The 24,677-nt window shown below is 43.0% G+C and overlaps 3 protein-coding genes across 5 annotated transcripts in view; 2 read left to right on the top strand and 1 right to left on the bottom strand.

Annotated features, from left to right (window-relative positions):
• The window catches only part of AGBL2 (AGBL carboxypeptidase 2), a 38,435-nt gene extending 34,730 nt beyond the window's left edge, over nucleotides 1–3,705 (top strand). For both annotated transcript variants that reach the window (XM_060772671.2, XM_067461051.1), the window contains exon 19: nucleotides 2,388–3,705. In XM_060772671.2, coding sequence (XP_060628654.2) covers nucleotides 2,388–2,649 — 262 coding nt within the window. In that variant the 3' untranslated portion in view covers nucleotides 2,650–3,705. The remainder of the gene's footprint in view (nucleotides 1–2,387) is intronic.
• A 5,313-nt stretch (nucleotides 3,706–9,018) lies between these two features.
• Nucleotides 9,019–24,148, top strand: MTCH2 (mitochondrial carrier 2). Of its 2 annotated transcripts, none has more exons than XM_060772681.2 (13): nucleotides 9,019–9,192; nucleotides 13,377–13,461; nucleotides 14,400–14,506; nucleotides 16,135–16,161; nucleotides 16,414–16,470; nucleotides 16,726–16,783; nucleotides 18,433–18,484; nucleotides 18,681–18,740; nucleotides 19,066–19,159; nucleotides 19,521–19,568; nucleotides 20,015–20,082; nucleotides 21,094–21,169; nucleotides 22,311–24,148. In XM_060772681.2, the coding sequence occupies exons 1-13, from the start codon at nucleotides 9,106–9,108 to the stop codon at nucleotides 22,395–22,397; spliced, it is 906 nt and encodes a 301-aa protein (XP_060628664.2). In that variant the 5' UTR covers nucleotides 9,019–9,105; the 3' UTR covers nucleotides 22,398–24,148. The 2 variants fall into 2 exon arrangements, with proteins under 2 accessions (XP_060628664.2, XP_060628671.2); XM_060772688.2 differs by having other exon boundaries at nucleotides 9,025–9,170.
• On the bottom strand, nucleotides 9,636–11,548 carry LOC132773445 (phospholipase A2 crotoxin basic subunit CBd-like). Its single transcript, XM_060772696.2, has one exon. It carries the CDS (start codon nucleotides 11,444–11,446, stop codon nucleotides 10,928–10,930), a length of 519 nt encoding a protein of 172 aa, XP_060628679.2. The 5' UTR covers nucleotides 11,447–11,548; the 3' UTR covers nucleotides 9,636–10,927.
• Nucleotides 24,149–24,677: the final 529 nt, after the last annotated feature.

The following is a 24,677-nucleotide window of genomic DNA, read 5'->3' as shown; positions in this document are numbered from 1 at the left end:
TCCCGCCGCCTCGGTTGGTGATCCTGTCGATGCCCTGGTCGCTCTCTGGAATGGGGAGATGGCTAGAGCAATAGACACGATCGCTCCAGAACGTCCCCTCTCAAGTAGCCGAGCTAAACCAGCTCCTTGATTCACTGAGGAGCTGGCAGCGTTGAAGCGAAAGAAGAGGGAACTAGAGAGCGTGTGGCGTTCGAATCCGAGCGAGCCAAATCGAACACGGTTTGTGTCCTTTTTAAGGGCATATGCCGCGGCAATAAAAGCCGCAAAGAAGACTTTCTTTGCGGCTACTATTGCGTCTGCAAAGAACTGTCCGGCTGAACTGTTCCGAGTTGTCAGAGGCCTTTTAAAACCCACCATCCAGGATGGGTGCCCTGATGACTCGGCAGTTCGCTGTGAAGCCTTTGCTCAGTTCTTTGCAGACAAAGTCGCTTTGATCCGCTCTAGTCTGGACACCATATTAACGGCAGTCTCTGAGGATGTAACACGAGCATCTGCTTGTCCGGTTTTGATGGATTCATTTCAATTGGTTCAATCCGAGGATGTGGACAAGGTGCTTGGAGGAATGAGAGCTACCACATGCATCCTAGACCCCTGCCCATCCTGGCTTCTGAAGGAGGCCAGAGGGGGATTGGCCGAGTGGGTGAAGGTGGTGGTTAATGCCTCCCTCTGGGAAGGCAAAATTCCAGCCAGCTTAAAGCAAGCTGTAATAAAACCGGTGTTGAAAAAACCATCACTGGACCCCACTCAATTCGTCAACTTTCGGCCTGTTTCCAGTCTCCCCTTTTTGGGCAAAGTCTTGGAACGTGTGGTGGCCTCACAACTCCAGGCATTCTTGGTAGACACGGATTATCTGGATCCGGCACAGTCTGGCTTTAGGCCGGGGCATGGTACCGAGACAGCCTTGGTCGCCTTAGTGGATGATCTGCGCCGGGAGCTCGACAGGGGGAGTGTGTCCCTGTTGGTGCTGCTGGACCTCTCAGCGGCCTTCGATACTGTCGACCACGGTATCCTTCTGGGACGCCTCGCGGGAATGGGTCTTGGAGGGACTGTTTTACAGTGGCTCCGCTCATTCCTCGAGGGCCGGTCTCAGAAGGTGTTACTGGGAGACTCCTGTTCAACCCCACAACCTTTGTCTTGTGGGGTTCCTCAGGGTTCAATACTGTCTCCCATGTTGTTTAACATCTACATGAAGCCGCTGGGTGAGATCATCCGGAGTTTCGGAGTGCGATGTCATCTGTACGCGGATGATGTCCAACTCTGTCACTCCTTTCCACCTGCTACTAAGGAGGCTGTCGAGGTCCTGAACCAGCGCTTGGCCGCTGTGACGGTCTGGATGGGGGCGAACAAATTGAAATTGAATCCAGACAAGACAGAGGTACTCCTGGTCAGTCATAAGGCCGAACAGGGTATAGGGTTACAGCCTGTGTTGGATGGGGTCGCACTCCCCCTGAAGACACAGGTTCGCAGTTTGGGTGTGATCCTGGACTCATCATTGAGCCTGGAACCCCAGGTTTCAGTGGTGACCAGGGGAGCATTCACAGTTAAAACTCGTGCGCCAATTGCGCCCGTACCTTGGGAAGTCTGACTTGGCCACGGTAGTCCACGCTCTGGTTACATCCCGTTTAGACTACTGCAACGCTCTCTACGTGGGGTTGCCTTTGAAGACGGCCCGGAAGCTCCAATTAGTCCAACGCTTGGCAGCCATGATACTAACTGGAGCGGAGCGCAGGGAGCATACAACTCCTCTGCTGCACCAGCTCCACTGGCTGCCGATCTGCTACCGGGCTCAATTCAAAGTGCTGGCGCTGGCCTTTAAAGCCCTAAACGGTTCTGGCCCAGCTTACCTATCCGAACGTATCTCAGCCTATCAGCCCACCAGGACCCTAAGATCTTCTGGGGGGGGGGGGGGCCTGCTCTCTATCCTGCCTGCTTCACAGGTGCGGCTGGCGGGGACGAGAGACAGGGCCTTTTCTGTGGTGGCCCCGCGGCTATGGAACACCCTCCCCATGGAGGTAAGATCAGCCCCCTCATTGATGGTTTTCCGGAAAAGACTAAAAACCTGGATGTTCGAGCAGGCGTTCGGTTAACTCAGTGCAATAAGTGTAATGATTGAAGGACTGGCAATTTGGACGACGAAACTGGATCACGATTTTAGTCAAGAGATGAATTGGATTGTTTATTGATATATGTATTGTGGATCATGTTTTTATGCTTTTAAACTGTATACTGTTGTTTGTTATAAGTTGTTGTAAACTGCGTTGAGTCGCCGGCTAGGCTGAGAAACGGCGGTATACAAGTATAGCAAATAAATAAATAAAGTAACATGCACTGCATCATATATATTGATCTCTGCTGCCTTTGAAAAATCAATCTTTTTTTCTGTTTAGGTCCCTATTGTGTTATCCTGAAGTGCCTTCAATGACTTTAATGCTGCGTCGAAGCCTAGCTTTGAAATTCCAGAGTCCTATTGAGAATAGCAGACTCTGGCACATGAGCCAAAGCAGGTCACAGATTATTTCCCATGGAGAATTCAAGTGGAAACCTCTTCAAATTGACAGCATGCTTCTAAGAACAGAGAGTAGATACCATGCCAAAGGCAAGGGGCCATCAAGCAAGATGGAACAAAAACATTCATTACTAAAATGCTGAGAGGAGTCCAAACACATGGTTTATGCATAAAGAACTACTTGTCCCCTCCCATTAAACCTCAACATTTTTAATAATTCACATAAGCAACTGGTCACTCTCCTGTTCCACACTTACTATAGGACTTTGGCACACAGTTGTCTGTATTTTTTGAGGAAAAGCAAAGCTGTAATCTTGACAAAGATTGGGAGTTTTGTTTTATTTTTATTCCTTTATAGCTCAGATGAAAGGAAAGTGGTTTAATTGGCTTCTAAGAATAAGTTAACAAAAAGCATTACAAGGAATACACAACTTTCCACAACTGGGTTTTCCTTAGAGAAATAAGAGGTGGTTGAGATGAGGGGTCTTACAAGGAAGAGAACTGGCAGGGAAGGGATGCTTCGCTTGTATGCTGTTCATTTTTGTTCTGAAATTGCCCCCTCCCCCTCCAGCTGTTTTTAGGCATAACTCACAACTATGATGAACTCCAAAGACAGCTCAAGTGGAAATAGCCAATGGATGTATCATTTGCAGAACAGACTCTGTGAATGCAAAAGGATTAAGTACTCTTTATTCCTGGTGTTTGTCTGATTCTCTATTACCAAGGGTTCCGCCATCACTATACTCATGTTACATCAGCAAATGTGAGTTTGGGAATTTACATCTACTGAGATACTGGCTTATTTCTGGTTTTTTCCCCTTATCCCTGTTAAGTATACATTAACTTTTTTCATGATAAAGATTCAATACCTAATAATTTTGTTTTTACATTTTTTAAATCTTTCTTAGATGGCTATGTACAGGTGGGTACTGTTATAACTTAATACAAGCCTGCCAGTGCAGTGCTTGAACCACACAAGGAACAAATTGTAGGCACATGTGGTATTATTTTTTTAGGTCATAAGGTTATGCTGCTATCATTTCCCCAAATTTGAAGGTTATTCTAATTGGGGTCTCCTTCCACTCTCTCTCCTGCTACTGTATTCTAATTTCCAGTGTATTCATAGTTTATTTTTCCTTGTTCTAGAATGAAGAGTGTGTTATTAGAGCTTAATAAAAAAAATGTTCGTCCTACAGCTTTATTTGTTCCTTCCATTTTCAATAGTGAGAACATAAGCTATCTGTTAAATGGAATTTCGTTGAGCATGACATGCAAACTTTTGTTAATCAATTTACTGAAACCATGATTATAAGTATAATCGCATGTAATGTATTATGCCTCATTCACATTAACCTCCCCCTACCCAGTATAGGTGCTGTAACATCCGATTTAAGGCTTATCCAGACATGAAAAAATCCTTGGAATGATTGAGAGTGGAATCACTCTTGTTTTGATTTTAGCTACATATTCTTGTTTGTATTTTTTAATATTCTGGGTTTTCAGTACTGCCTCTCTTGCATTTTTTTTTGTCCTCTCATTATGCATCACATCTAGACTCAAGACAACTTCTCAATTATGGTATTATTTAGGAGTCAAAGTGTTTTCGCAATATTTAGGATCATTTTATTTTATTGTTAGGTATCCTCTTTCCCTTTGTTGAATCTGCTGTGAAGAGTTACTGTGTGTCTTTATGGCAATCATCTTCACTGGTTCCAAGATAATAAAAATACATTGCCACAGAGAGATAGGTTTCATTCTGAAAAATACCGTATTTCACCAATTCTAAAGCACATTTTTCCTGGAGCTCCAAAAATGGGACAGGGTTAACAATCAATGGCACCTTGCATTCAGTGGTGCCTTACATTCAATGATAAACCAACCTGAAGAATTGGAATAAAATGTCTTTATTTTAAAAAAATAAAGGCCAAAAAATATCAAGAGACCCTCTGTTTTTCTACTGTATCTGCATGTACACTTAGTTTCAATTCATATGATGCTCTCTTCAACTCTCCAATGTGTGCCTCTTTCACACTGGCCTAAATCCGGGAACTAAACATTCTTGTATTAAGCATCTGTGAACTTAAAATGCAAAACTCACTTGTCAGTTATAGACATAAAGGGAAAAGATAACCTGTAACAGCGATGTGAAAAGAATAATAATACATTTATTACCCACTTCTCTCTGTAGCTCAGGTTAAATTGTTAAAGAAAGAGATAAAACACTATTAAAAACATACAACAAGATACACAGAGTGAAAATACAAATTAAAATCCACAAATGAAATGCAGATTAAAATTCACAAGTTAAAATTGACTGGGTGGGCCTGTGGAAGAGATGGGTCTTCAACTGTGTCTACAATTCTGATTTAGCTGTCAAATCTCTTCTGACAGGTCATTCCAGTCTTGAGGAAAGCGATGAAAAGGTCTGGGTGACGGATGTCAGCTGGGTTCTGGGTGGCTGGAGCAAGCATCCATCAGATGACCTCAGTGTCTTAAAGGGCGGGCTGTATAGGAGGAGTCAATCCTGTAGGGAACCTGGACCCAAATCATGTAGGGCTTTCAATACTTTGTAGTTTGCCTGGAAACTAATTGGCAGCCAGCGAATTAGAAGGTCTTCGGGCCATATCTACACACATTCCTACAAGTAGCCAAAGGACATGACTGTCTTCATTTCCCCTGAATAAAACAGATTTTTTTTCTCCAGATACCAAACCAATATGTGTTTTATAAGTGCCTACAAGTGTGCATGGCAGATATCAAGATGAACGAAGCCCAGAAACCAACAAAATTAAATTGCTGGCTCCAGCCTTACTGTTATTAAATGTGGTCATGCCGACTTTCAGCTATAAAGAAGCTTCCCAAAGCTGCATCTACATGGGTAGAATTAATGCAGTTTGACACCACTTTAACTGCCATGGCTCGGTGCTATAGGATCCCGAGTGTTGTAGATTTAAGAGGTCTTTAGCCTAATGGTGCCAAACTGCATTAAATCTACAGTGTAGATGCACCCCAAACCGTGCGCAAAGCATGGCAGCCTTATAAGCAAAGTATGTGTCCGAGGAAGCGAGGCTGCCTTTTAAAACTAGGATAAACTTATTGAATGAGGCTGGAAACAACAGATTTAATGAAAGTGAACAAAGCTTGACCACAGCCTTCCCTCACAACGTTTATGCGAAAGAGTCCTTTCCTCCCTTCCCTGACCTTCACGTTCTCTGTTCAGCTTCCGGCGCCGGTCAGTGATCTCACGTCAGGACTACAAACCTTAAAGGCGGAAGCTTTCCTCTTCCCGCGAGAGCAGTGGTTCGCCATCTTTGGTCTCTTATAATTTTGGACTTCAACTCCCAGAATTCCAAAGCGCTAGTTATAGAGGCCGGGGCTTCTGGGAAATGAAGTTCGAAAAAGCAGGTGACCCAAAGGTTGAAACTACAGCTCTGCATTGGCTGTTAGGGCGCTGTTCAAACAAATGGGGTGGAAGCTGGGAGGATCCCGACTTTAGGATGTAACATGATCTCTCATTGGCTGCCAGGAACGGTTGTAAAAGAACAAGCTCCTGATGAATCAAAGTCCACTAGCTAGAGTCGAAGGCGAGTCTTGGAGGGGAAGAGGTATTATTACATTCAAGGATATACCTCACCATTCCCCACCCCCAAGGACTGGGACCCAACTTGGAAAGCTATTTTCGTAGTTCTTAATTCAATTCCTAAAATAGCCCTCTGGTGCATCTACACCAGAACTGAACAAACTTCAACCTTCTGGGTATTGTCGAAGGCTTTCATGGCCGGAATCACTGGGTTGTTGTAGGTTTTTTCGGGCTATATGGCCATGTTCTAGAGGCATTTCTCCTGACGGTTCGCCTGCATCTATGGCAAGCATCCTCAGAGGTATGCTTGCCATAGATGCAGGCGAAACGTCAGGAGAAATGCCTCTAGAACATGGCCATATAGCCCGAAAAAACCTACAACAACCCTCTGGGTGTTTTGGACTCCAACTACCACCATTCCTAACAGCCTCAGGCTCTTTTCTTTCCCCCCTCAGCCGCTTAAGCGAAAAGGAAGAGGCCTGAGGGTGTGTTGTCGAAGGTTTTCATGGCCGGAATCACTGGGTTGCTGTAAGTTTTTCGGGCTGTAAGGCCATGTCCCAGAAGCATTCCCTCCTGACGTTTCGCCTGCATCTATGGCAGGTATCCTCAGAGGTTGTGAGGTTTGCTGGAAACTAAGCAAGTGGTGTTTATATATCTGGAATAATATCCAGGGTGGGAGAAAGAACTCTTGTCTGCATGAGGCATGTGTGAATGTTTCAATTGGCCACCTTGATTAGCATTGAATGGCTTTGCAGCTTCAAAGCCTGCCTGCTTCCTGCAGCTGAACAACAGTCAGAAGACGGGGGAATTCCAGACAAGAAACAATCAGGACCAGTTAACACCTCCCAGCAAAGGATTCCTCCAGGCAGGAATGAGACAGGCAAGTTGCAAGGCCATTCAATGCTAATCAAGGTTGGAGACAAGTGAGAATCTTTTAGTTGGCCACCTTGATTAGCATTGAATGGCCTAGTAGTTTTAAAGGTGTGACTTCTTACTGCCTGGGGTATCCTTTGTTGAGAGGAGATTAGCTGTCCCTGATTGTTTCTTGTCTGGAGCTCCCCTATCTTTATATACTGTTGTGATTTTAGAGTTGTTTTTTTAAATGCTGGCAGCCAGATTTTGTTCATTTTCATGGTTTCTTCCTTTCTGTTGAAATCGTCCGCATGCTTGTGGACATTCACACTTGCCCCCATTAGAGTTCTTTCTCCCACCCTGGACATTATTCCACAGATATATAAACCCCGCGTGCCTAGTTTCCTACAGACCTGCCATAGATGCAGGCAAAACGTCAGGAGAGAATGCCTCTAGAACAGGGGTCCTCAAACTAAGGCCCAAGAGCTGGATACGGCCCTTGAAGGTCATTTACCTGGCCCTCGCTCAGGGTCAACCTAAGTCTGAAATGACTAAAGCACACAACAACAATTCTATCTCATCAGCCAAAAGCAGGCCCACACTTCCAATTGAAATACTAACAAGTTTATATTTGTTAAAATCGTTCTTCATTTTAATTATTGTATTGTTTTAAAGTGCTTTTTGCACTACAAATAAGATATATGCAGTGTGCATAGGAATTCATTCATATATATTTTTTCAAATTATAATCAGGCCCTACAACAGTTTGAGGAACTGTGACCTGGCCCTCTGTTTAAAAAGTTTGAGGACCCCTGCTCTAGAACATGGCCATACAGCCCGAAAAACTTGCAGCAACCCAGGCCTGAGGATGTTGGGAATTGTGGGAGTCCAAAACACCTGGAGGGTCCAAGTTTGCCTGATCTACACTGTGGAAGGAATGCAGCCTGGCCCCACTTTAACTGCCACGGCTGAATGCTATGATTTGTGAGAGTAATAATAATAATAATAATAATAATAATAATAATAATAATAATAATAATCTTTATTTATACCCTGCCACCATCTCCCCAAAGGGGAGTATTTTGTTGTGTTTAATTTTCTGCTGTTTTTATCTTATTTTGTTGTATTATTTTTGGGCTTGGTCTCATGTTAACCACCCCAACAAAATACTTAATGTAACAAAATAAAACAGACAGTGCAAAATCTATATAAATAAAAATGTAATGTTTGTTTGTGGGATTAACAGAACTCAAAAACCACTGGACGAATTGACACCAAATTTGGACACAAGACACCTAACAACCCAATGTATGTCCTTTACTAAAAAAAAAATGATTTTGTCATTTGGGAGTTGTAGTTGCTGGGATTTATAGTTCACCTATAATCAAAGAGCATTCTGAACCCCACCAACGATGGAATTGAACCAATCTTGGCACACACTTCTCCCATGACCAGCAGAAAATACTGGAAGGCTTTGGTGGGCAGTGTCCTTTGGTTTTGGAGTTGTAGTTCACCTACACCCAGAGAGCTCTGTGAACTCAAACAATGATGGATCTGGACCAAACTCTACACGAATACTCAATATGCCCAAATGTGAACACTGGTGGAGTTTGGGGAAAATAGAATCTTGACATTTGGGAGTTGTAGTTGCCGGGATTTGTAGTTCACTCTGAACTCCACCAACGAAAGAATTGGGCTAAACCTCCCACACAGAACCCGCATGACCACCAGAGTGGGCCACAGCAACGCGTGGCAGGGGACGGCTAGTAACGTAATAACATCAAACACAAAGCGCAGGCCAAATGTACAAGACAAAATGTTAAAACCCTGGGTGAGACAGGAAATAGAAAAGTGTATTTGTAAGGGAGGAGTCCGAGAAGGAGGAGCAGTGGGGTGTGCTGGCGTTCCGCCAAACTACAACTCTCAGGAAGCCACAGCATTGAACCGAGGTAGTGGAGGCACCCTCCTTTCTGCAACCTAAGCCGGGCGGAAGCAGGGCACTCCTTGGGACCGGAAGTGCTTGGAATTCGGGGAGCGGGTTGGCGCTCTTCCTGGGTCACGTGGGGCAGCCGCGCCCCTCCCTTTCCCCTCCCTAACCTTCTCCCCCCTCCCCTGGCCTTCCCCTCCTCCTCCTCCCGCGGAGCCAGCCCGGCGCGGCGGCGGCAGCATGGCGGACACGGCCTCCCACGTTTTGCTGGGCTCCGGCCTCACCGTCCTCTCGCAGCCCCTCATGTACGTGAAGGTGCTGGTCCAGGTGAGGCCTCGTGGCACCCCGGAAGGGTTGGTTGGCGGGAGCCTGAGCGGGAGCAGGGCCGAGGGAGGCCCAAGCAGCCCCTCCCCGGAACAAAGCGCCTGGCCTCCGTTAAGCCTCCCTCACAAGGAGTCTCTAAGGCTGCATCTACACCAGGCCTGGGCGAAGTGGGGCCCTCCAGGGGTTTTGGACTCGAACTCCCACCATTCCTCACAGCCTCAGGCCCCTTCCTTTCCCCCCTCAGCCGCTTAAGACGGGGGACGAAAGGGCCTGAGGCTGTGAGGAATGGTGGGAGTTCGAGTCCAAAACCCCTGGAGGGCCCCACTTCGCCCAGGCCTGATCAACACTGTAAAATGACTACAGTTTGACCCCGCAATGGACTCCTGAGAGTTGTACTTTGGCGAGGCACCAAAACTCTGGCAGAGAAAGTGAAAGGCCTGTGAAACTAGGTTTCATTTCTCATAGGAAGGCCGCCACCCCTTGTCCCTCCCCTTAGGCCCTTCTTCCAGGCTTTCCTCTTCCAGTATTGGCATGCAGAGAGTCACCAGAAAGCGGCATTCGGTGGCTTCAGATGAGTTCAGTCTAGAAACATGGGTGTCAAGTTCGTAGTCGTGGAATCCTATAACTGGATCAGCCAGTTCGACCCCATTTTGACATGAGGAAAAACACAATCAAAGCCCTCCTGACAGATGACCTTCCAGCCTCTGTTTAAAACAGTGGTTCCCAACCTGTGGTCCGTAAGAATGAAAATATGGTCCACGCAGGGACGGCTCAACCCATTACACAAAGTAAGCATTTGCAGTATAGTTGATTTTGCCCAGGGGCGCTCTTGAGGCGCTCTTGGGGGAAACTAGACCTTGACATGCGAGTTGTAGTTACTGGGGATGTATAGATCACCTACAATCAAAGAGCATTCTGAACTCCACCAATGATGGAATTGAACCAAATATGGCACACAGAACTCCCATGACAAACAGAAAATCTATATCAGTGATTGGTTTGGGGGCGGGGGGCGGGCGCGCCAAAATACTGTTTGCTTACCATTGAAAATTACCTAGGGCCGCCTCTGGGTCCACGGCTTCACATTACTAAACGATTGCCTTGAAACCATGCGGCAACTAAAGCAACTGGTCTCGCAAAACCCTCTTATAGTGGCAAAGCAATGAGAGGGGAGAGGCTGACTACCCACAAAAGATTACCACTACTACATCAACTCTAGATTATTAAATATGATTTTCTGTGGGCGAGCAGATGGCGACTATTGGATGGCATACGTTCTGTATCAGAAACGAGCTGATGTGGTCTATCCAATGCAGTTTTCTGAATCAGCATTCCAAATAACTAAATCAAATCTAAAGTTGGCCAAAAACTGATTCGTAACCATTTTGGTACTAATGTTGGAGAGTGGTCCCTGGTCAAAAAAAGGTTGAAAACCACTGGCTTAAAAAGAGAAAATAGATTCCGCTATGCTATGAAGCAGTTAAATAGCTCTTACTTTCAGGAAGTTATAACGTTTAGGTGGAATGTCTTCCCCCTGCAGTTTGAATCCTCCAAGGCAGCAGAAAATGAGCCTATTTCCTGTTCCTTATGACATCCTTTCAAATAAAGATGGCTGTCATCTCCCCTCTCATTCTTCTTTTCTCCAAGATAAACATACCCAGCTTAGAGCTGTGTGTGTCCTTTGCAACCAGGCGCTGTTTTCTCCCCAGGCAGTTCCTATTCAGAGTTCAGCTCTTCCTCAGTTGGATGGAGTGGGAGGGCTTCCCGAATGAGAGGTTTCTGTCCAGTTTTGGTGGATGGCTGGGCAAGGTTCCTTGGGCCCCCTGCAGAGATCCTCCCTGTTGTAAAATTTCCTCTTTGGTTTTGCTCCGGTCAAACACTCAGCCAGCTGCTTGTCGCACTCGCATGCTGCCCGGCCACAGAGGTTGGTTGAGTGACATTCAGTCTCCGAACTCCTGCAGGAGAGCTTGTAGCGCTTCCACTTGACCCTGCTGTGGCATTTCAAAGCAACCCTGGCATGGCGATAACAGCAGTCGTGCCGGAAGCAGCACTGGTCCGCAGTGTCCAGGGGACTCCCAGAGCCACCAGAGCCACAGTAGCAGCCGTACTTGCTGAGCGCCAGCAGTGGGATTTTCAGGCGGGGCCGGTAACACCACAGGGTCAAAACTAGCTCCAAAACACTGCCTTCACCACTTCCACAGTCTTGGGAGAATAGCACTGCCAATGCTAGCCACAGGGCAGCCCTCATTGCAGACATCAGTGTTGAGACTGACTCTCCCCACTCAGATGTTCATGCAAGTCTGAAATCCCAGACAGTTTAAACCAGAAAAGAAATGTGTGTGTCTCCTATTGAGTTCAGCCCTTTGCCCCTTTTTTAATTGGCAGAGTCTGGGACACTCCCAGTGGTTTTGTGCTCAAGCATTTCTTTATTTAGCCTCTCTGGCTAGATGTTATTTTTCAGGACCTGTGGTTTTTTTTTATTTGTATTGTCTTTGACTGAAAGGCATAGTTTCACAAAAGCAAAAATGTGTCCTTGCAAGTATTTAACAGCCCATATATTTTTAGTTCAGTTGACTCTTAGGCCCCATCTACACTACTAGATAAAATCCAAATTATCTTCTTTGAACTGGATTATATGGCAGCGTAGATTTGGACAATCCACTTCAAAGCAAATAATCTGGATTTTATCTGGCAGTGTAGAAGGGGCCTAAGTTAGCTAAAACTCAAGCCGCTGAAACTTTCAAGCAACTTAAAAATATATAGAAGAAATAATACTGCATTCACAAATTTGTATTTATAATACAGTAAAACTGTGTTATATTATGTTCTTTATTTATTACCTTTATTTGCTTTCAATATTACTATCAAATCAATACAGAGTATATAGTATGGCATAGTATTAGGCCAATTTTAATACTAACTCTCAAGCAACCAGAAACTACATTTATCCAGCATCTACCAGTCCCCATGAATGTCAGATAACCGAGAGTTTACTGTATTCATCTTCTAATCACAAATTTAGGCTTGAAAAAGGATATGCAGGCAGTTCCTTAGTTACAAACATCTGACTTACAAACAACTAGTTAAGAATGGGGGTGCGACAGCAATGAGAGAAACGGGAAATTCGCTCCTGGAAAAGTTTTCAAGGGGAAAAGGTGAAGTATTGCATCGATCCACAACAAGTCATTTTTTTTTCAAAATCTTTTCAAAAAAATCTTTTCAAAAAAATCTTTTCAAAAAATTATCACAGGGACAGAAAGTGAGGTGAAATGTTCTGAAGAGGGGCACAGACAGCAAAACAAACACCAGCCACATATATGGTGTTGCATTTTAAAAATGTACCTGTTCTGACTTACGTACAAATTCAGCGTAAGAACAAACCTGCAGAACTGATCTTGTTCATAAAACTTCATAATGTGATGCTCTGAATTTCAGATTGTAAAGATTCCTTTTTTAACCTCATCACTCTTGTATTGCTTTTATAAATTCACCACACTGAAGGTTATATTAGAGGGATAACAGTCTCAAAAATAAATATTTGCCTACCTCTGTCTGTAAAGCTCATTGCCTCTTATGATGAATCAAAGGTGGTACCCGCACAATACCTTCAGTTTATTTTCAGATGTCCTTGTTAATATGCATTACAAACTGGAAAACGTGCTGTTTGGGCTGGATGCTCTCATAAATCAAATAGAGATTTTACATTGTGCAGAACAGTAGTTCCACATTAGAAGACTCAGGCCTAGTTGTTCTAAGGATTATTATCTTAGTAATAACTTCAGAACAACCAAAGGAAAGGTTTCTGCTTTTAAATAAATTATCTGGTTGGAAAAATACTGCTATGGGGATGGGATCAATTTAGAGAAAAAGGAAAATATGCTGGGGTAGATGTTTGGATGCCATATAGCACTACATTATGGCATCTGGTCCTCAGTAAAATCCCTGAACAGCAGAGTGACTATGGGTTGTCAAATACGTCCTTTTGCTAAACAATATCCATTTTGGTGCTTCAAAATTACTATTAGCAGAGAAGCATTGGAATGTAGAACAGAAATGTGTAGTTTCTTTTCTTCACCTTAAGCTTGTTGAACAACTGAATATTTACATCACTAGAGAATCTTAGAATTATACTTTAGGGTACTGTACACTTTGTAGAGGTTGCTGCACACTGTCTTTTAAATTTATAGGTGGGATATGAACCCCTCCCTCCAACCCTGGGAAGAAATATTTTTGGGCGACAGGTCTATCAGCTGCCTGGCCTCTTCGCTTATGGTGAGTGGATAATATATGAGCTTTGCAAATGAACCAGGAAGGGCCTAAAGCAATATTGGATTGCTGTAATTACTAGGCTATGCTTGACAATCTATCCCTTTGAAACAGATCTGGCACGTGTAGAGAACTTGTGCCTTTTGAAGGGTGGCAGTGATATTTATTTACGTGTAAAGAAAGCTGTGAGTATTTGGGTTTGGCATTTAAAAGAAGCCAGAAGTGTAGACATGATGATTGGCTTTTTCAATCTCACTTCCACTAGAAATGAGCAACTAGAAAATACCCTAGAAATGAATAAAAATTGTATAACTTTGTCTCTTCCTATGTCCCATACCTCTTCCAACCACCACAAATGCATGATTTGTCCAATACAAACATGTGCTTGTCCCAACAATGCCAGACACACCTCATCCTTAAGCTTGAGCCTTGATTTATTGTTTATTGTTATTCCTGGTGGCCTTGATTTATTGTTTCTGAATAGTGTTGCACATACTAATATAGCGGTTTTCAGCTTCCAGAAATCCCAACAACTGGTAAACTGGCTGGGATTTCTGGGAATTATAGGCCAAAACACCTGGGGACCCACAGGTTGAAAACCACTGTACTAATAGTCATTCACATTAGCTGTGTGGTTCTTGTTGCGGTCGAATATGGCAAAGGCCAAGGTGCTAGTGATTGCTGACATTATTTCAGTGCAGTTAAGTGTGTTGAGGTTAATGGCATTTAGGGTTTACTACATGCCAATATTACGTTGGATGACCTTTGTACTGAAATGTTTAATAGCACTAACTGTAGGAATTCCTGGTGGGGAGCAAAGTGAGTCTGAAGCATTTTCAAGCATTTATGACATGCATAGGTATTATACTATATCTTAAATATTCTGTCTCAAAACCATCAATTGTAAGGAGAGAGTCTTATTTTTATGTTAACTTTATTTTCAGCTAAACATATTATGAAGATTGATGGAAGGGCTGGACTCTTCAAAGGTTTGGTTCCTAGACTCTGCTCTGGGGCCATTGGCACTATAGTACATAGTAAAGTTTTACAGGTACTTTTATCATTCTGTTGTATAACACTGTTATTATTTAAGACTGTATCTTATACATTAAGCCACTTCTCCTCGAATCCTCTAAGTAAGGTTTTACATCCTAATGGGAAACAGGCAGGCTCTTTTATCTGAAGTCATGTTAAACTTTGGGAAGAAGGCTCCTGCTTTTGATAATGTGTTCACATCTGTTGCCATCAAAACTGCTTGTTTAGTCATAGGCTGCAAATGCCTTCTTGATTATATTTTGCCTTTCCATTGGGCTGCATTTTCTCATTAGAAAGTAGTTAAAATGACAAACTTGAAATTTTGAAAAACCAGTAGATTTTTCTAAAAGTTGGCCTACTTTCCCTGATCTTTTAGTATTTTCAAATAAAGCAACATTTCTAAATACAGCAGTTTTAATATAAGGACATGTCTGTAGACGTAACTCCCATTCCTGTTAGAAGAAACAGACTGGACTGCAACTGTCCATATAAAATCTGCTTATTTTTAATTTAAAAGTAAAGATTCTTACATAACCCTGAATCAAGGAAAAGCTGTGTATGTGAATAGATACAAGTACAAACATGGATCTGAAATTAGTCTAATATGGAACTCAATCAATGTGTAGTTTCCCAGTGTAGATATCAGAGGCTGCACTTACAGTGAAGTAAATGGTTCACTGGGATGCAAATGGTGCTTTATTGGTCTAGGACCAACCAGGCTCAGCCATAGAAAACCACTGGGGGACCTTGGGAAAAGCAGTGGCTGAATAAACCTTTCCAACACAATTAGGCCTTTCCCATTTGCTGTGATAGGGGCACAGGACCTACTCATTGGAAAGTGAAAAACGAGGAACAAAGAAATTCCTGTTTTTATACCTAAAAGAAAACCTCACTAGGAATTCCTAGGTCTTCCAGCACAACTCTATGATCAACATCCATTGGATACAATTGCCTTGGAGGACCAGAAGATTTCTAGAGAGGTCTTTACTCTGGACACCTCTAGGTCCTCCAGCATGACTGGAGGAATTTGACCATAAGAACAAACTGGAAGACCCCATCAAGACTGCCATGTAATCCAGTTTCTGAATGCAAATTATCTGCTTTAAACTGGATTATATGGTAGTGTAAACTCATATCCAGTTTAAAACAGATAATCTGCATTCAGAAACTGGATTATATGGTCATTGTAGTTGGGGCCTTAGAGATTCCTAGAAATGTTCTAATCAAATCTGTGAATAAGCAAGTAAGTCAAAACCACAAATTTGGGGGGATAACTGTAAACAGTATGATAGTTTCACAATATGTTGGAGTCAAATTGAAGAAACACCACAGTAAGTGGTGAATTTGTCCTCTAGTAACTAAACTGTTTCAGAGAGTTGCCTTTAAAGAATGTTTCTGTTGTGGTTGTGTGCAGGATTCATAGCTTTCGTTTTCATTTATGGTGCCATCAGTGTATGTGGTGAGCTTTACAGATGTCATAGTTTAACTTTTCATAGAATCATAAAAAAAATACTGTTTTAGGTAGCTAATATGAAAGACAATAGAGTAAGTGTGGTAAGCCTTGGGAGTGAAGAATGAATGCAGTACAGTTAGGAATAAGGATTCAGATGATGATACATACTCTTGTCTTTTCCTTCTCTCTAGCATTGCCAGGAAGCTGACCAAACAGAGGTATGTTGGCTCTATATTTGACTTCTTTTTCCCTTGCCCTGCAAATCAGTTACTGTTTTCTATGGCTGGTGGGAGATCTGTGGTCTTTAATGCCCTATGTATGAAGTAGTGCAGTGGGTCCTGTGGAAACTAGGAGCATCTGCAGAATATATTTGAACCCAAAGTAAGAATACTGGAATAACCAGGTGCTTTGTGGCACCACCCCATGGCTTCTGAGGTGGGATTTTTTAAAAGTTTTTTCTCACTCTCCAGGAATCAGGAACCAATCCAAAGGAATCGGTGTCTTCTCTGGATCAAGTTATTAAGGAGGTAAAATGATTTGTCATGAAACAATCTGGATGTGAATGAATTAGATTTTCAGGCTCTGAAGACCAGAAAATCACAGATAGCAGTCTGTTCACTGGCCCTCATGAAGCTAAGAGGCTCATTTAGCATAATTAAGCATTCTTTAGGGTAAATATTTGAGACCTGTAACATATCACTATATGTCATCCATATTTGTTTGTGCTATATTAGATTAGTGTTTCTTTCTGCTGATGTTTTTGCAATTGTTTTCAACCTTAGACTACGCAAGAAATGATTGCACGTTCTGCTGCTACGCTAGTCACCCACCCCTTTCATGGTATGTATCTATCTGCAGCCTTTTGGTCACTACAAGTATTAAAATTACCACTTGGGTGAAGGAGAATTGCTTCCAGCTCTACTTCTAGTTACTTGTTGGGGCAATACAAGGGAGCGAAAAGTTGTTGGCTAGCCCTTCCTTGCTCTTTTCTCGTCCCTTCACGCCCGCTGCTCTGTAACAACCAAGAATCCAATTCATGGTTGAAAATTATTTTCTGATATTTATTTTTAAAACCTTGCCAGATAGCTTAGGTGAGGGAGCAGCTCTTAATGTCCCAAAAATTTCCATAAGGATGGAAGGCTGCTTAAAATGTCTTTCTGCTGAACCTTTTTCTGGGGGGAGTAGAGGCACCTTGTTGAAACTAATGGGGAAAAGCCCTCTCACTTCCCACTGGTCATATTCCTGGGGCCAGTGGAGTACATTGGGGCTTCTGATTGTTTTCTCAGTCAGATAGATTCATACAGAAGTCAGCCATTTATTTCATGGTACCTTCATATATGAAGTGCTGTAAAGTGCTGTAAAGGTCATTTCTGGGGGAGAAATTAAATGGCAGCTAATACAACTGTATAGAGCCCTCTGATGGCACAGTGGGTAAAACCGATGAGCTGCTGAACTTGTTGACTGAAAAGTTGGCGGTTTTAATCTGGGGAGCGGGGTGGGCTCCTGCTGTTAGCCCCAGCTTCTGCCAACCTAGCAGTTTGAAAACATACACGTGTGAGTAGATCAATAGGTACTGCTTCGGTGAGATGGTAACGGCACTCCATGCAGTCATGCTTGCCACATGACCTTGGAGGTATCTTCGGACAACACCGGCTCTTTGGCTTGGAAATGGAGATGAGCACCACTCCCCAGAGTCTGACACAACTAGACTTAATGTTAGGGGAAACCTTTACCTTTATTTAATACAACTATTTCATGAAGACAGGGTTGGGAATCATGCAGGCCTCTGGATGTTATTGAACTATGGCTCCCAGCAGTCCTGGTCAACATAGTCATTAATATAGAATATGGGGAGTTACAGTTCTGTAACATCTGAAGGGCTTCCCTGTTCTCATCCTTACAAAGAGAGAGTCCCTGTATGTGAACGTTTCTTCACAAATTATCCATAACATTCTGAAGCAAATTAATTTCTGAGCACTCCTCAAGGACAGCCCTATGTAGACTGTATTACGTAATCACATCATGTGACCAAGGTGTCTATCACAGGCTAGATCTGTGATGTCCAGGAATGGGTTCAAGCCTCAGTTGGCAAATGCAGGCATGGCCATAATCAACGCCTACTCCCAAAATACAAGCCTGATTTCTGGAGGAAAGAGTTACCCTGTATAGTCACAGTTTCTGCATAATCTACATCGGTGTTTTCCCAAATTTGAGTCTCCTGATCTTTTGGACTTCAATTCCTAGAAGCTCTTATCACCATGCCAAGTGACCAGGAATTCTGGGAGCTGAAGTCCCAAACAGCCGGAGGATCAAAATTTGGAAGACACTGGTCTACACCAACTGGTAGCAGCTCTGTCTTGGTTGGATTGTTTTGATTACAAGGGATTTAGGCTTATTGAACAGTATTTTTTGTGCTAGCCTGAATGAGAAGAGGACAGTAGAGAAGATCTCCTTTGTTGATAGTATCTCCCCCTTTCTTTGCTCTTCAGTGATCACACTGAGGTGTATGGTGCAGTTCATTGGCAGAGAGACCAAGTACAGGTATGTGGATCTTTGAGAGATGCTCTCATTTGGGCTTTAATCCACAGATTGACAGTAATCACTGTCAAAATCAAAATAATCTAAGAGGCAGTAGTCTATGTAACCACATTTTCTTGAAGTCTCTGGAATTTGGAAGTGAAAATGAAGCATCTCTCATTCAGCAACCTGATGGATTTTTTTCTTCTCTGTCTTCCAGTGGAGTATTCAGCTCTTTTGTTACCATTTACCGGGAAGAAGGCGTCTTGGGATTCTTTGCGTGAGTACTTGGCTGAGCGGACAGCTGCCATTTGTACATGCCTATGTCAATGGCTAGGCTTCGTTGAGTGCTCATAGAGTGAATAATGTGCCTTTGAATACCAGTTTGTTGATAGGTGGAAGCATTAAGAAAGGGGCTAGTTAGGTCATGCCATGAGTTTTTGGGAGGCATCTAGTTGGCCATATTATGCAACGCTGACCTCTATCTCTTTTCCTTCAAGTATAGCCAGAGTTGTTCTCCTATGTAGTGTGTACTGGGAATGGGGAGAAGATACTTTTTCTCCAAGCACTCCTTGCCTTTTCCCTGACCAAGTATTTTCTTTCAGGGGCCTTATTCCTCGCCTACTTGGGGACATCCTGTCCTTGTGGCTATGTAACATGCTGGCCTACCTCATCAATACCTATGCACTGGAGAATGGGGTAAGTGTACTAATACTATATGAAGTACATAATTTGGGCCATGGAATGCTATGCTCTGATAGGTTGATATAGGCAGTGCACCTTCAAATCCTGGTATGTTCACCTATGTGGAGGACACCATTCTGCTCCTGCTGCAATGACCTTTCAAGTATCTATTAACTAGAATATTGTTGTAATTTTCTCCAGCTTCTATGGCTGTGTAGTTGGGTCTAGTACTTCCTGTTTGGAAATTTCTTAACAAACACAGTTGACTCATTTGTAGTTTGTTCTGAAACTAGGATTAGGAGGGAGTTGGGAATGGCTGCCGTTTATGTGGAGAAACAGGGCTCTCTTGATTGTTTTCTCCCCCCCCCCCCCCCAGGTCTCCACAATGACTGAGATGAAGAGTTATTCTCAGGCTGTCACTGGAGTGAGTATACAGTCATAATTTCCTTGGGTTACAGGGGAGACTGTCCTGGGAAGATAACCATAGCCTTGATGGCTCATTTTCATATTTGTGGTATACTCCTCATAGAAGTAAGGATAGCTGCTAATAACGTCCTTGTCAAGGTGCCTTGCAGTCTTGAGATTTTTGGATCTCTGACAAAAATTGGAAATTATTTATCATTTTGCTGGTGAGATCAGACTATGGCTGGCATTCGAGCTGCCATTCCATCCCATACCTTTGTTCTGAAACCAATGCAAGTCCCCATGCCAGATGAGAAATGACATTAGAATAAATGTATAGTGTCCCTAAAAAGTGATTTTCTCCAATAAGGGACATGTATCCTGCAGTAGCAGAGTGATTACAAGATTGGCTCTAGTTTAAACTGAATATTCTTTCCCATAAAACACCTTGCTCTGTTGTATTTGCAGTTTTTTGCCAGTATGCTGACTTACCCCTTTGTACTTGTCTCAAATCTGATGGCCATTAATAGCTGTGGGTAAGTGCAGAGTTTCTTCTCTCTAATTTGATTTTTGAGTTTGTGGTTTAAAGCATACATTATGTGTAGTTCTATTTGAATTGGTCTTTGTTTTTCAGTTCCTTTTATAAGATTGAGATTTTTAGAATGTGCTGCATCTTGACATTTTTCAGCAGCTGCTCTTGGGAGTGTTGGTACAGCTGCCCGCTAGCTAGAAAATAAAGCTTGCACGGTTTTCTCTAGGTGGTAATTGGAAAGTTTCTTAGAATAACTCTCAAGGTTTTAATTTAAAATTTCAGTGGTTGAAGAGCCATTCCTTTCATGTGCCCTGCCCATATCCAAAATAGTTGTGGGTAGAAAAGCAGCTCAAGAGTTCTCAAAATGCAGATTCATAAGATTCTGTCTGTTGCATTGGAACTTTGTTGAGAACTGCAAATCCAGTAAATCTTTATACACTATTGTGTACTCTAAAGTATATACAGTAAATTCCCCTCTAAAAAACAGAAACCATGCAATTAGTTGGTGGTTTTGGGAGTCCTTGTTATCACAGCCAAAAGGTAACAGCTGTCCAATAGCATGAAGTAGCCAGTTTACCATATATTTGTGATCTTGTTTGCAAGTTTGAGGCTATGAAAAGACATAATAGCTGGGAGTGGACCAAGGGAGTGAATTTTCCTCTGTTGCTAACCTGCTCATACAGTTCTCGTAGCTATGTGGATGAGTGGAATGGTCCGTGCTTGTGCACTTTAATATTCTTTATTGGTTTCTGCACTATATAAACCTTGAGAGTCCATCTTCTGTTAGTCTCACTCTGGAGAGGGTGCACCCCAATCTAGGAGCCCCATTTATCCAGTTACAAAGAATTCACTCATCAGATGGTCATCAAATGGCTATTATTTGTTTGAGAGCCCAGTTTTATCATTGATTATGAAAGACTGCTAGACCCCATCATTGAAAGGGCTGGGATGCTATTCAAATGGGATGTTACTGATAAGCCATTTTAACGCATTCTCTTTCTCTGCTATTTTCCAGGCTTGCTGGTGGTCTCCCCCCTTATGCGCCAGCTTACAGCTCCTGGTTACACTGCTGGAGCCAGTTGCAAAGGGAGGTATGTTGGAATTGGCTTCTCTTTCCTCAGATAAAATTGTCGCTTTTTCTTATATGTGAGTTCTGGAAGAATTGGTGATAAAGAGCCCCCCACTTTTACTCCTAAATGAGCTCCCCAGAAAGATGGATTTGGCAGAGACTTTAGCACAGGTATGGGCAAACTGTGGCCCTCCAGGTGTTTTGGATTTCAGCTCCACAATTCCTAACAGCTGGTAAGTAGTTAGGAATTGTGGGAGTTGATGTCCAAAACACCCAGAGGGCTGAAGTTTGTTCATGCCTGCTCCAACATATATGTCAGGCAGAAGTGTAATTGGGTGGTTTGGGTTCTATATGTATAGTTTGGATTTATTCCAGTTGCCACCCCAAAGTCCAGTATTTTAGAGGGTGGAGTGAGGCAGTCTATTAAAGGCCAATCAATTAGACAGTCTGTGGATGTGTCTTAACCTGTTCAGTCTTTAGTCTTAGAATGGCATCTCCTATTTGAGGAAGAAAAACGAACTGGCAGGTATAGAAATTGTTAGCGGTGGTCACGGGGCTTATGGTAGAAGGCATCTTGCATTGCCTGTACAAATATTAACAATATGGTAACTCTTGTTGAAGATCAAATTCTGTATTTGCTAGTTAGAGCAAGGATTCTGTGATGATCATTGTTCTGCATGGCACACAACATGGTGTGATCCAGTGTTGGACTATGACTCGAGATAAAGGTCAAATCTGTGTCAAATGCATTGGCTGTACAATACATTATTGGTTTGGGTCGTTCTGTGGAAGGCTTAGCTCAGCCTCCTTCTGGATGCATGTACACATTATATGTGGATTGTGACTGGGGCTGATGGTCTTTTTATACAAATCACTCTCCATGAGAATTCTGAGGTGGCAGAGTTTCCCCTGAATGACCCAGTCTTGTCGGTTTCTCCATAGTCAAGCCATCCATGAAGTTAAACGAGCGGGAAATATGCTTGACTTGTGCCTCAGACTGGGAAGGCAGTGGTCTATTGGGGTTGAAAGATTTCAGCACTGCCAAGGCTGTCCCAAATTACTACAGAAGATTTCCCGGAGCTAGAGCTGCTGGTCACTTGGCTCTGTTTCTCTTCCTCCCCAATCCTCCCTCACATTTCCCCCCCTTCTCTTCACTTATTCAGGGCAACATGAGCCGAGGGAACAGTCTGTTTTTCCGGAAGGTGCCTGCAGGGAAGCGGTATGTGTGGGAGGAGAAGAGATTCCACTGAGTCCCGGGCCTCATGCGGCCGCTCCAGATGCACAGCGATGATGGCATTGTGTTGATTTCTATACAGTTCCTTTTTTTAAAAAAAATAATCATTTAATCTTGGGAAATGGACTTGGCTATGAGCATGACTTAATGAAACGAATGCAAAGGGTGGTGTGCTTGTGGGAAAGAATTTTATTTTCATCTTTTAGATCAGTGGAGGGAGGCGGGGCCATGGATTGACAAAAAATGGGTGTGGAGACAGTGACTTACTCTCTTGTGAATTTGGACAGTTTTTTACCTTTCTGAGAGAGGGAAGTGTTCTTTGGTGGAGAGAGGAAGGGCTCTGTTGTCTTCCCAGTGTTCAGGTGGGACTGTTCCTTCCCGGGGCCTTCCCATCCTCAGGCTACTATGAACTGGTGTATTCCTACTGTATCTCCCCTGGAAAGAAAAGATTCCAGGTAGAATGGGATTTCATTGAGTCCTGCGTATTTTATCAAGGCCCTCTGGGTTCATTTATGGAAAGAGGATCAATATTTTTCTCGTCTTCCCAGAGAATTTGTTTTTCTTTTTTTTAAGCCTTCATCCCTTCCGACATAATGCAACTCGGGATTCAAAAGCCTAGAATTTAAATGGCAAATCCTTCTTGGCTGTGCTGCAAATTTAACTTTATTAGGGCCGTTACAGGAAAACCAAGGAGATTGGGAGAGTGTCTCTATGTTTTCCTAGACACACAGCTGAGGGGAATTTGGCTCCCAGTGGCCGGCACAGGAAGACAGTACTTTTCTATAGTGCCAGGTTCATGGAAAAGTGTTTAGCTCTTCAACTAGGAAGTTAGGCAGCCTTTCTCACAAGTTACTGCAGGCATTCAAGAACAAAGGTTTATGGTACTGGGGAGAAAACTCACCCATTTCCTCCTATTGTGAGGAGCTGCACACTAGTGATAGCAGTGAACTTTGACCTTTTCTGGCCATAATGTGCTGATCAGTGTTTAGTAGCTGAAGTACTGGAGCACTTGGGAAACATCTAGTTTTTCTACAGAATTTATGCGTAAGCAATCGTCTTCCAAAAATGATATTCTGCCAGAGTTATTTGAAATGTGTTAAATATGGTCCCTTGGATCTCAGACTCTACAAAAGGTGAATGTTCCTGATAAAATTGCTACTTGAAAGCATGATTATGAAACCACTGGCAGTGCTGAATGTGGCCAGTTGACTCAGTATGCCCTTAGGAAAGACCTATTAGCATTTTTCATGTTAATAAAGAATGTCATTGATCTAGACTTGTGTTATGGTCCAACCAGCCAGTGGATGCAAAAGAACAGAGTCCTCGCGGTGATGTGCTGGCTGCGCTTGCTGACTCTTCACTTTCTATCCAGAGGCATCTTCTTTTCGTTCTCACTTCTTAAGGAAACAACTTCCCTCTGTCTTCCATCATGCTAACATCTCCAAAAAAAGCGCTATTTACTCATTACAAGAAATGATTATCTGTAACAATGGTATAATGGTAGTTTTTCTTCAGAAATGACTCCTAATGTCGTTGCTTCTTTCATGGAACTGGTAATGCTTGTTCATTCCTTGGCGATGTTGGTGAAGGTATGCCTCCCCCCTCAATTTTAGGCCATTTTCTTACTACTTCCATTGACTTAAAACAAATAAAAACCTTCAGCTGTAACAAGCAATGTAATAAAGAGTGGCAGATGGGTATGGAGGAGGAGGAGTAATAATTGGAAAATAAAGAAAAGTGTAACAGGAACAACTTTTTAAAAACTAAGCTCTGCCAGAAAATATTTTTTTGTGTCAAAGAGAATTATTTGTGCTGTTCATTTCTTACTTCGAGGTTCATGGCCTTCAGGTAGGTATTCATATATATTGTTGTTTACCCTTTGTAGAAAGTAGTTACATTTCCAGTAACATATTGATGCTTTTGTAGTCCTTTACCTGCAACTGACAATGAAATATGGTTCTCTTCACCTATCACCACTGATCAGGATGCTGGGGGCTGACTTGAATTGAAATGCAGCAATAGTGGTCGCCTGTAGTTTTCTGATCCCTACTTAGGGCCTGCTTAAATGGCAGTTGATATGTGCCTACAAGTTGATTCCAACTACAGTGACCCTGTCCTGGTATTTTGCAATCCTGGTCTTCCAGAGTCCTAGTCCAGGGAGAGCGGGTTGAGTTCCCTCTGTCAACTCCAGCTCCCCATGCGGGGACATGAGAGAAGCCTTCCACAATGATGGTAAAAACATCTGGGTGTCCCCTGGGCAAAGTCAATTCTCTCACACCAGAAGCGACTTGAGAAA

Source organism: Anolis sagrei, chromosome 1, assembly GCF_037176765.1.
Source record: "Anolis sagrei isolate rAnoSag1 chromosome 1, rAnoSag1.mat, whole genome shotgun sequence".
NCBI lineage: Eukaryota > Metazoa > Chordata > Lepidosauria > Squamata > Dactyloidae > Anolis > Anolis sagrei.
Note: the sequence above shows the minus strand (reverse complement) of the source record. Positions and strands in the feature narration are given on the sequence as shown.

What these genes read in the sequence shown, in the direction of transcription:
- MTCH2 (XM_060772681.2), top strand. Translation starts at nt 9,106, where the DNA reads ATGGCGGACACGGCCTCCCACGTTTTGCTGGGCTCCGGCCTCACCGTC. An exon ending in AGGAAGCTGACCAAACAGAG is followed by an intron (nt 16,162 to 16,413) that starts GTATGTTGGCTC and finishes CTCACTCTCCAG; the next exon opens with GAATCAGGAACCAATCCAAA. An exon ending in ATTCTCAGGCTGTCACTGGA is followed by an intron (nt 19,569 to 20,014) that starts GTGAGTATACAG and finishes TTGTATTTGCAG; the next exon opens with TTTTTTGCCAGTATGCTGAC.
- LOC132773445 (XM_060772696.2), bottom strand. Translation starts at nt 11,446, where the DNA reads ATGTCTGCAATGAGGGCTGCCCTGTGGCTAGCATTGGCAGTGCTATTC.